Consider the following 12,206-nt stretch of genomic DNA (forward strand, 5'->3'; position numbering starts at 1 on the left):
TTTTTTTTCCTGCTTATGTGGTGCTGAGGAATCGAACCCAGGGCCTTGAGCATGCAAGGTAAGCGCTCTACCACTGAACCACCTTCCCAGCCCCTGCACATTTTTTTCTCTATAAACACTGTACTTTGAAAGCCCAGGCTCCTGTCTGGATTTCTACCAGACCGTATGCTTCCCTGTACTACCCACTCTGGAAGTGCCTGGACCACAATAGGTATTTAATAAGTAGGCTAACAGAATAAAAGCATAGATGTCTTATCTAAGGCCACAGAAAAAACACTATTTCCTTGAGCCTTTTGTCATCTAGACCATCCCAATTCACTTTGCAAATGTTAGCATCCTGCACACTCCTTTTTGTTCTCTGCTTATCGCTCCCATAAATGAGAAATGGAAATAGAAGGAGATGTGATAATTCCACTTTGAATATACCTAATGTGTTCAGCAGTCTATGCAAAGTGGGACACTGGGTAAAAAGTGTCTGTTTTGGTTAGAGTAAGAGAAAGTAAACAGTCAGCAGATACTGTGAACAAGATGATAACTAGATGATAACTAGATGATAACCAAGAATTAGTCTTAGTGCCCCAGGCTAGTGCCTGGCCGGATGCAAAGGAAGCACTTCTTTTTTTTTTTGGTCATGGGGCTGAGCTCTGGGCGTAGGCGCTGCCCTCAGCTCTTCAGCTCAAGACTAGTGCCCTACCACTTGAGCCACAGTGCCACTTCCTGATTTTTTTCTGCTTATATGGTGCTAAGGAATCAAACCCAGGGCCTCATGTATGCAAGGCAAGCACTCTATTACTGAGCCACTTTCCCAGTCCAGGAAGCACTTCTTTTTTTTTTTGGTCAGTTGTGGGGCTTGAACTCTGGGCCTGGGCGCTGTCCCTCAGCTCTTCAGCTCAAGGCGAACACTCTACCACTTGAGCCACAGTGCCACTTCTGGTTTTCTAGTGGTTTATTGGAGATAAGAGTCTCACAGACTTTCCTGCCTGGGTTGGCTTTGAAACGCAATCCTCAGATCTCAGCCTCCTGAGTAGCTAGGTCCAGGAAGCACTTCTTAACCTCATGTCCCAATGCAGGTCTGACCTGAGCTCTTTGCAGATAAGCACTGGTTTCCTTCCTTCATTCCCTTTTCCCCTCCTCAGTCCTGGGGCTTGAACTCAGGGCCTAGGCACTGTACCTGAGCTATTTTTGCTTGACTAGCACTATACTACTTAAGCTACACATACACTTCTAGCTTTTTGGTAGTGAGTTGGAGAAAAGAGTCTCATGGTCTTTCCTGCTTGGGCTGGCTTCAAACTGTGATCCTTAGACCTCAAACTCTTTTTTTTTTAATTAAATTTATTTTATTTTATTTGTGAACATACTGTACAGAGGGGTTACAATTACATGGGCAGGATAATGCGTACATTTCTTACCAATGTAAGAAATTGCATTGCAGCCTCCTCCTTTGTTTATCCTTCACATCCCTTCCCAGCCTCCCCCCTCTCTCCCCTTAGACCTCAAACTCTTGACTGACTAGGAGTGAGTGAGCTCCTGGCACCTGGCTAGCACTGGTTTTACTTCTAGATCTACAATGCTGTGTTATATACAAGGTGCCCAATAAATACTTCTGAGTAAATTAAAAAAAAATAGGATATATTATCACAAACTCCAAGAAGGAATAATTGCATATCAATCCCTATGAACAGTCTCATTACATCTCTGAACCAATCTTCTTACTTTAGGGCAACAAAATGTCCTTGTAAAGATTTAGAGCCAAGAGGAGAGGATCTTGATTGGTTTTATTTACTGCTGTAAGAATTCGTGGAATGGTGGGGCACCTGAGGATGGGGCCCACACTGATTTTTAGCTCCTGGCTGCGGAAGGCGCTCAACAGTGGTGTGGAAGTAATGGACAGGTAGGTACTCACAGCCAGGAAGCCCAGCTTGCCTCCACACCAGGTCTTGAGCCCCATGGCGGCTGTCAGGTGGATCTCAACCAGAGTGCTTGGTGGGATTTTCTCCTCAGCACACTCAGCCAGGTTTACAGCGCACAAAGCCATGTGCACATCTGAACAGGCAGATCCCGCTGGAAGCTTCCCTAGGGCAGACAGAAAGACACTAATGTGGATAGATCTCCTGCTTTCCTGGTAATCTGCTACAGTGTACGCAGCACAGAAAGAAGGCGACTGCTGTGAGAAGACAGTCTCGGATTTGACCCCAGGTTCTGTATCATACAAGATATGCGGTCCTGTCTGTAGTCCCTCACAGCACGGCCAGGGCATGCCACAAGGCTCTGTAGAATGGGAGTGGTCAGGACTGCTGATCCTTGTACAGGACTCAAAAGTGTCAGCAGCATGGCCAAGCACTTCAGGGAGGTAATGGAAAACATACTCAAAACCCGTAAGCCCCAAATGGAGCTGAATTTATATGTATGATCCATATAGAATTAAACATCCCATAGACAGGAAAATAACAAGACTGAGCAATGAACCTTGACATGTGTTGGGTCATAGGTAGAGGGCCAGGAAAAACTTTCAATGCTCTCCCTAAAGAAAGCTACACAGTAGTCCATTTTGGGGGCAATACTGAGGTCAGGGGACCAAGTGCCCCTGCATACACCAAGGGTGCAGCTTAACTATCTAAAGGCTTTCATACTGTTGCTTGCTCACTACAAGGGCAAGCAGGCTCTTTGTTTCAGGATTGACCAACCGGGCCTGTGCTGAGGTCCTCAGCAGAGGGTTCTTCCCCTGGGCTGTTTCTCCATATCAGCATGAGAAGCTCTCATCATTCGTAATTCATTCTGTACTGGCCTGGTGCATGTGCTTCTCCCGTAAGGCTCCAGGCTTTCTTTTGGCAGCAGGAAGAAGTAGAGGAGGAAGGAGGAATGCAGTATGGAAGCTGCAGACTACTTGACAGTCTCTCACAAGTCCAGTTACCTAATGACTATTTCCCCTCCATGTCCTACAGTCAGTCAAGTGTCCAAAACAGTTTATCAGCCTTTCTTGGGAAAACTCCTCTTATTTCCTTCACCCATGCCAGTGGTACCACTGCCAACAAGACTCCCAAACCAAGCCAGAGAATCATCTTAGTCAGCGTTTTTTTCTTTACCTATCACATCTCCAAGCCCTGTCAATTTGATTCTACTCACTCTTTTTTCTCCCTATCTGGCTTGGAGGCATTTCTCGTCTTCTGGCTGCATCAGCTCCTATTTGCTCCCTGACTGTAGCCTCACTGCTCTTTTTCCCAGTCTCTGTCTGCCACCAGAGGAAACCTCTTCAAATGCAGAGGTACCAGTCTGATTGAGTCATTATTTCCTCACACCTTTCACGGGATCGTATGGGCATACTACGAGAGCCCTGGCACCCATCCTTCGGCCTTTTCTATTAGATCTTTCCCAGTCTGTGCACTGTCCTGCTTTTGGGGTCCCAGCTCCATTAGCTTCACCATGCTAGGCTCACGCTATGGCTATGAAGATGTGCAGAGGCGGGGTTTCTCCTTTGGAGGATATCTGAATATCTGTGGAGCTGCTGCCTCTGTGTATCCTTCTGCAGGAAGCCAAGGCTTGACCTTCCCCTTCCCAGAAAAACCTTTCTTGAATCCCGCCCCAATGGATATCCCCCCTCTCTCAGAGAAAATGTGCCCCTTCTGCTGAATCTAACACATACAGTGAACTGTCATCCATCCAATGACCTGTCTGCCTTTCTATTATAGCAGAAGATTACTGAATGAAATAAAGGTTTGTATTTCACCAAATCTATGCTGTCATCATTTTAAGTTTTACTATGAACTATCATTGCTGAATAATCCACCACCTGTCCCTTTGCACAGGACATATAGAGACATTACTATTAAAAAAAAAGTGCATCTTAGAAGAAATGGTGAACTGTACTGCTATAAACACAGGTGAAAGGCTGGTTTAAAAAAGTGTAAAAGGGGCTTCAACCATGGTGAAGTCCTGGCAAACCAAATGGCAAATCAAAATAAGGAGGAGATGGCCTGGGTACCTTTCAGGGGTCAGGTAGCTGCAGCTGCCACTAACCTGTGATGTGCAGCTGGTGCAGCCTGTGATAGGCCAGGGCTGCATCCCGAGCGCTGCTCTTAGCTTCGTCTTCAAAGCCTGCTGCATTGGCTTGTGTGGCCCGCCAGCGCTGGAAGACCTTCTTGAGCAGCCAGCGCACCAGCCGCAGCTTCTGCAGGCTGTAGCGGATCACATTCCAGGAGAGGCTGCAGGCCAGGTCCAGGCGAGAGGTGGGCAGTGCCCGGCCCAAAACAGATAGGCAGGTTTGCAGGTTGGCAGCCGCAGCTGCAAAATCTCCCTAAAAAAAGCAGAGTATACAATGGTCACTGGCCTTGCTGTAGCATTTTTGTTCTGATAGACTCTGGAGAGGGGAGAGTAGGCTCAGTTTACTGCCACTCAGGAATGTTCTGATTCCCATGACTCCTAACACCTTGAGCATGTTTAACTCTTCTTTCAGGGCTGTGAGTTGCCAAAGAATCCTTCCCATAAATTTCCCTTGTTGATTTCACATGAAAGCTTTCAGCTAATTTTCCAGCTCAAAACCTTGTCTGGTTTTCTAGAGAATCGGAAAGAAAGCCCTAAGTCAGTAGGAGTCACCCTTGCTCCAATTTAGGCCTACCTACATTACTATCTTTACTCTCATCCCTCTCCAACGTATCTTACTCCCAACATATACCCATCAAACTTTCTAGTCCCCACACACCCCACGTATGACCCTGCCACCTGGAAGGCCCTTCTCTGTGCCTTCCTATCCTATGTGATTTGTAGAGTCTCATTCCTATCCTCCACCCCCTCAGTCAAAACCCATCTCTCTGCATCAAATTTCCACGGCAGAAACTGTCATAACCCAGAAGAAAGATCTCATGTCCATGCACGATCTAGCAATAGGTGCTCTTTCCACTGTCCTGCAGCTGTTCAGACAGAGGGTCACTTTCTCCTCTCTGTCACCAAAGCGCCTGACACAGGACTTCATCCACTCTGGGCCTCAACACCAGCTGCTGAGTTCTTGGCCAAACTCAGTGATGAAAAATGGCAGAGACAGAACTTACCCTGGCAAGATCCAGGTCTGCCTGCTTCCGGTGCCTCCAAAAGGTGACAGAGGAGCGGGAGTGTGGCCGGATCACAGGCTCCCCGTGGACCAGCAGCTTCACAAAGACGCTTAGGACGATCACACCATTTACCAGCCACAGCAGGAGAGTTGGCATCACCCAGTCAAACCAGCCCACAGAACCTAAAGAGGGGCAGCTCACAATTCAGGGGAAAATCACAGCATCCTTCCTTTAACTGGCTCCACTCTCTTCTTTACCACTCCCCTTGCCCAGGATATTTGAAACAATAATGGAATCCTGATTTGTTTTGCTCTTCCTGACTTGGGTTTGCCTTGTTGCCTCTGTCAGAAGCAAGCAGGCAGGAGCCACTCTGGAACTAAGTGAACAGCCACGTGGTTTGCACATGGCAGCCTGCCCCTACCACAACATCCTACCATTCCCTCCTCAACCTACCCGATTCAAATGAGAGCACGCTGCGGCCAGAGCCTGAGTATGGGTGCTGGTCAGCCTCGTGGGCCCCTCCCCATTGCAGCAGGGAAGTCAGTGGGTTAAAAGAGAGACCCAGGAATGTGAGGACACACAGCAGAATTCGAGAGCGATCCACCATGCCCAGCGCTACTGGAGGAGAGTCCGGTTCATCTTTGACCTTCGAAACAGAGCCTCAAGGTTAGGATGATTACTTCATGGGTTTCTACAGACTAGAAGGCTTAAGTTCAAGACTTAAGTCACATAGGAAGAAAGCCAGGAACGAACTAACAAGTCCACAATTTACAATCTGTTGCTAAAACACTGGTAGCATTATTCCTATCCCGGACAGAGCAAAGCACATGTTCCAAAGACAAAAGGCAGAGAAACTTTCTTTTAAAGTGCATCTCCCTATAATAAAAGAGAACACAAGGCAGGATTTGGTTTCTTTGTAATTCTAGATGAGGTGAAAGGAAGCTAAGTGATTGGAAGCCTTCACATTAGTAGGTGCTCGAGGTTGGAGAGAGGTGTGTGAATATCTGCAGAGGTGTTGAAAGAGTTCTTAGGGATGATGGAAATGCGCCACATCTTGATTATAGTAACAGTTACATAGGTGCACCCACATGTTAAAACTCCTGGCACTGCATAGTTAAAATAGGCATATTTTATTGCTTTTAAATATACCTCAGTAAGGATGACAAAAGACAATGTTTTAGCATGGATCTACCTAATTGAGTTTGCTTCTTTTAAGACCTGAACATTCACTGGAACTCAGTAGCTGTTGTTTTAAAAAGCTCATTGGCAGCCGGGCGCTGGTGGCTCACGCCTGTAATCCTAGCTACTCAGGAGGCTGAGATCTGAGGATCGCAGTTCAAAGCCAGCCCGGGCAGGAGAGACCATGAGACTCCTATCTCCAATAAACCACCAGAAAACCGGAAGTGGCGCTGTAGCTCAAGTGGTAGAGGGCTGGCCTTGAGCTGAAGAGTTGAGGGACAGCGCCCAGGCCGAGTTCAAGCCCCACGACGGACAAAAAAAAAAACCAAAAAAGCTCATTGGCTAGCTCTCTACCATGGCTCACCATGCCTCTAACACCTGAACACTGCTTTTTCTTCTCCCACTTTACAGAGAGGAGAGGCAAAGGCCTGGCAGCCCATGGCCTGGCAGCCATAAGGAAGGAAGACTAGACCCAGACTGTCCCTGAGCCTTGATATGAACAATGTCATTCCTAATATTTTAAAACTAACTGAAAATTTCTTTGGATGACTCAGAAGCCTAGCAATTAAAATTATATGTCATATGGTCTGCTGTTACCAAACAGAATCACATTTATAAAACATTTCAAAAATAGAACCTCCTTAGTAAAAGCAAGTAAATGATACAATACATAGCTTGGCCAAAAACAAACACTAGGGGCTGGGAAGGTGGCTTGGTGATAGAGTGCTTGCCTTGCATGCATGAGGCCCTGGGTTTGATTCCTCAGCACCACTTAAGCAGAAAAAGCCGGAAGTGGAGCTGTGGCTCAAGTGGTAGAGTGCTAGCCTTGAGCTGAAGAGCTGAGGGACAGCGCCCAGGCCCAGAGTTCAGGCCCCAGCACTGACAAAACAAACAAAAAAACACTAGGATGAAACTATGCTTTGGAGTTGGAAACTGGAATGTGAAAATACAATATGGGACCCAATGGTCTCCAAAGTCGCCAGGGACACATTAAGCTCAGAGCCTCTTTTAACTAATTCCATTTAGCCTCAACTGCCGAAAGTTTTTTTTTTCCCTCTTCTTTTTAAACAATTTAAAGCCCTTGGTTGGAATGTTATCTGTGAAGATTTCAAATTTAGTCATTTCCAGAAAGAGGACCCAAGGTAGCCTCATCCTAAACCAACTGATCAGCCTCACAAAGCGGTCCGCCAAGCCCATTTCAGACAAAGGAGGTAATGAGGCGTCTCCAGCAACTCCCAAAGCCCTTCTGTCCTCATTCTATAGCTGGCACTCATTCTTCTCTGATGGGCCCTCAAGACTTTTAGCAAGGACCAGTTAGACCTGAGAACAGTGAGTTCTGTCAGTCATCTCACCCTCTAGTCAGTTTTTTCCTTTGTGTGTGTGTTTATTTATCTGCAGCAATTATTTGTACAATTGTTTGTATATATTTGTGTGTGTACGTGTGCATGCACGCACACTAACACACACATGCACCAGGACTGGAGCTTGAACTCAGGGCTTGGGTGTTGTGCCTTAGCTTCGTTGTTTAAGGTTGGTGCTCTACCCCTTGAGTCACACCTCCACTTCGGGACTTTCCTGCCCAGACTGGCTTTGAAACTTAATCCTCAGCTCTCAGCCACCTGAGTAGCTAGGATTACAGGCATGAACCACCAGTGCCCAGCTGGTAATTTCATGTTGACATGTCATGCATGCTAACATTTACCTTGATCAACCTCAACTCTTCTATCATTTTCCTTCTCCATATTTTTTCTCTTTCTCTCTCTCTCTATCTCTCCCTCCCTTCCTTCCTTCCTGCCCCCTAGCCTTCCTTTCCCCCTCCCCACACTTCCCTTTTCTTTCTACAAGTCCAGGCAGCCTCAAACTTGTAATTCTCCTACCTCAGCCTCTTGAGTGCTGGGAATACAGGTGTAGGTTACCATACAAGGTTAGTTTCCCCTTTATTTCTTTTTTGTTGGTTGTGGGGCCTGAACTCTGGGCCTGGGCATTGTCCCTCAGCTCTTCAGCTCAAGGCTGGTACTCTACCCCTTGAGCCACAGGGCCACTTCCAACTTTTTCTGCTTATGTGGTGCTAAGGAATTGAACCCAGAGCCTCATACATGCGAAGCAAGCACTCTACATCACTGAGTCACCTTCCCAACCCCAGTTTCCTCTTTCTTTATCCTTTGGGACCTAGATAATTTCACAGAATTCCCATTCCTCCCGAGCCCTGGCTTGGCCACTTCTCTATGGTCTCCCACTATTTTCTTAAGGGAAATGGAGAAATTTCAAAGAATAGGAAATTTCAAAAGCCTTACCTTTGCATCGTCCAACAGAGGACTTCCTGGCTCAGAATCTATGGAGTAGGGAGAGAAGCCAGCCTGGGACCCAGAGTCGGAGGCCGGGGGAGACATCAGCAGGACATTCTGATTAAAGTCATCAATCTTTAGGTCCACATCGCTGTCCACAAGACTGCCTAGGTCAATACCCTTCAAGAATTCTGCAAAAAAAAAAAAAAAAAACAAACCAAAAAACCTCCTGGACTGGGCCAGTGCTGGACCTTGAACACATCTGTGGGCCCTCACTAGTGCCCGTCTGAGGCTTCTCACACACCTGGAAGGTCTGACAGCCATTTCCCAACAAGCATACTTACTATTTTTCTGATTTGCCAGTTTCAGCACCATATTCTCCTGACGAAGTTTATGATTGACCTGCTGCAAGTATTTGATGTAATCAATGGCCTTCCTCAGAACACCAGACTTGTGCATCTGAGAAAGAAGATGAGTGAAATACTATAAAACCGGTTCAGGCTGAATGGAGCCCCTGAGCTTGTGGATGGGGAGCATGACTTAAGGTTTAAATGCTGACTATCTGGACTACGTAATTCTTTATCACTAAAGTTTTTTCCTTTTCTTTAACATGAGAATAACAAAAACACCTAAATCACAGGTTGGCAGTGAGGACTAAATGAGAGTATGTGTGAAGTTTAGCTTTGAGCTTGGCACATAACCAACACAATAAATATTGCTACTGCTTATAATTATATTAGCAGAAAACGATATATATTTTTTCTTTTTTTAAATTATTATTATTTTTGTCAGTCATGGGGCCTGAACTTGGGCTCGGGCACTGTTCCTTAGTTCTTCAGCTCAAGGCTAGTGCTCTATCACTTGAGCCACAGCACCACTTCCGGCTTCTTCTGTTTATGTGGTGCTGAGGAATGGAACCCAGGGCCTCATGCATGCAAGGCAAGCACTCTACCACTCAGCCACCTTCCCAGCCCTTAATTTTTTTTGGTGCTGATCCTGGGCTTTGAACTTAGGGCCTAGGTGCTGTCCCTGAGCTTCTTTTGCTCAAGGCTAGTACTCTACCACGAGCCACAGTGACATTTTTTGCTCTTCCTGAGTAGTTTATTGGAAGTAAGAGTTTCATGGACTTTCCTAGCTTGGAGTAGCCTCCTGAGTAGCTAGGATTACAATTGAGAGTCAACAACACTCAGCAAACACAAAACAATATTTAAGGAAAACAATGATTGACAGAGAAACAAAAATCAGAGTATTGGGATAGAGCTGTGGCTTAGTGGTAGAGCACCTACTTATCCTGGAAGAAATCCTCAGTTACACCCCTAGCACTGTAAAACAACCAACCCACCAACCCAGAGTATTATTAGAAAGTTATATAAATAATGGTATATATTTTTTGCTTAAAATATATGCTTTATAGATTTGTAGGTTACTGGGAAAATGAAACTTTCTTTCAAAATAGAGTTGACATGAAACAGATACTAGGTAAAACAAAACAAAAACCATTCCCATTTGCTAGATGCATTCACCAAAACACAAGAAAACTCAACTTCCTGTTTACTTTTGGTCAAAGACCCAACCTCTACTTTCTTTCTCCTCTTCCATAAAAGGTAAAAATACTGCTACCCACCTGTGAATGCAGCTAAAAATATATTAGCAATAACTTCAGCTGCCTCCAAGTACACACAGTCCTGTACATGGCCACTGGCCACTCTCTCAGTAGAGCTCAAAGGAGTCAAAGGTCCCGGTAGGTCACTAGTTTACCAACTCTCCCCATCGTCCCCTTACATTAGTTAATATTTTGTAATCCTGACAAATATCAAGATACTTTAATGAGCACCTCTTTGCCAGATGCCAGAGGCTCACACCTATAATCCTAGCTACTCAGTAGGTTGAGATATGAGGAATCCAGTTAGTCTGGACAGACAAATCCATCAGAATCTTATCTCTAACTACCCAGCAAAAAGCCAGAACTGGAGATGTGGCCCAAGTGGTACAGTGCCAGCCATGAGTGAAAAAGCAGAATGAGAGTTCAAGGCCCTGAGTTCAACGCCCCAGTACTGGAATACAAACACACACACACATCCTGGGACAGTAGGCAGAAGAGCAGGGCATGCTTGGCACTCACCTTAGCATCTGTTCCCATGACCAGATCCTTCAACTCAATGATTTTGTCGTTGATGGAGGAGCGGTACCGCTTCTCAATGATATTGTGTGTGGTCCGCCTTTCTCCTTCTTTCGGCGGCTCTAGCTGCTTGACTCCCCCAGGCACCTGTTTAATGGGTACTTTCTCTTGCCCCATCATCACAGGCATTGTGGTCAGAATGGTCCCATTGCTGCCCACCAACGTCTAACACAAGGGGAGAATTATTCCTTTGTTAGTCTTCATAAAGCAAAGCACTCTCGCAGCACAAACTGGCTTGCTCCTGACCTCAGGGCCTCAGCTGACAATGCTTTGTGCAGTCTAAGACCCTTCTTGGGCTAGTGAAGTCAGGCCTAAAGAAGCTCGGGACTCACTTCAGCTATTATCTCTTTTTACAATCACTGTCAATACATTACACCACCAAAGGATTAGTTTGCCTAAATAGCTCTTAACTTTTGATCTAATAGATACCAGAAACAAGTTATTTTTATTTTGCTGTCCAATTGTCTCTGAACCACGCTGAGTGAACCATACTTAGTTGGCAATGGAGAAAATTTTCTCTTGGCCTGGGACACATTTTTTTTTCCTCTCTTACAAATGACAAGTAAACTATTGCATTTCTTTCTACAATTCAGCCTCAGAAAGCTCAAGGGCAAAACTAACACTCTCAGTCAGAGCCGTTTTATCAAATGACTACACCAACCATAGAGGCTCCCCCTTCTTTTCCTCATTTCTCTTTTCCTTCTTTGTTTCTATGTTTAATAATTTTAGTTTTATTTTCTTCAATAAATGGCTTTAATACTCAAATGGCCAATAAACAAATAAAGGGTTGTTCAATATCATTAGTCATTAAGAAATAAGTCACAGATGATAAAAGCTACACATTTTCTAACTATAGGCCTTGATGAGGTTTTACATATGAATAAACATGTAAAAACCACAGGGCCAAGCTATAGCCTCTCGCGTTAGGAAAGTTCTTGCTTTCACCACAGTCTCTTCTTGATCTTCATATTAATGAATCACTGGTATGAACTCTTCTGTGAAGGGCTTCTTTGCTCCATATCATTTTGGGGGTTGGACCATGTTGTTTCACGCATTATTTCTTATTGTGGGGTACCTTCAATTATTTAACTTTCCTTATTTAATGTTCTCGCTTGGCTTTTTCTCTTATGACTAGTACCCACACACTTCTACCCTTTGAGCCACACTTCCAATTCTGACTTCTTGCTGGCTAACTGAAGATTAGTCTCATGGACTTTCCTGCCAGAGCTGACTTCTAACTGTGATCCTCAGATCTCAGCCTCTTGAGTAGTTAGGATTACAAGGATGAGCCACCAGTGCCTGGCTGGCATTTTCATGAGTGTAAGTTATTTATTCTTATGTGGATGGACATTTGGGTTGCTCCCAGTTCTTGTATGAATAAAGCTAGTGCTTCTGAATTTAGTTACTTTTTTCTCCATCAGACTCTTGTCTCATGATGCTAAAAATGGCTGAGACCTATGACTGGAGTGTTGGTGACTTCCACATCTTTACCTTGACACCCCTCCCTGTCTAACATCCTAT

General features: G+C 45.2%; 1 protein-coding gene across 1 annotated transcript in view; it reads right to left on the reverse strand.

The window, feature by feature from the left end:
* The window catches only part of Srebf2 (sterol regulatory element binding transcription factor 2), a 69,051-nt gene that overhangs the window by 21,617 nt on the left and 35,228 nt on the right, over positions 1-12,206 (reverse strand). The window contains exons 5-11 of the mRNA XM_013024882.1: positions 10,629-10,850; positions 8,851-8,965; positions 8,516-8,697; positions 5,496-5,688; positions 5,043-5,224; positions 4,015-4,291; positions 1,904-2,073 (exon numbers count right to left, since the gene is read on the reverse strand). Coding sequence (XP_012880336.1) covers positions 1,904-2,073; positions 4,015-4,291; positions 5,043-5,224; positions 5,496-5,688; positions 8,516-8,697; positions 8,851-8,965; positions 10,629-10,850 — 1,341 coding nt within the window. The remainder of the gene's footprint in view (positions 1-1,903; positions 2,074-4,014; positions 4,292-5,042; positions 5,225-5,495; positions 5,689-8,515; positions 8,698-8,850; positions 8,966-10,628; positions 10,851-12,206) is intronic.

This window comes from Dipodomys ordii, unplaced genomic scaffold, assembly GCF_000151885.1.
Source record: "Dipodomys ordii isolate 6190 unplaced genomic scaffold, Dord_2.0 Scaffold79, whole genome shotgun sequence".
NCBI lineage: Eukaryota > Metazoa > Chordata > Mammalia > Rodentia > Heteromyidae > Dipodomys > Dipodomys ordii.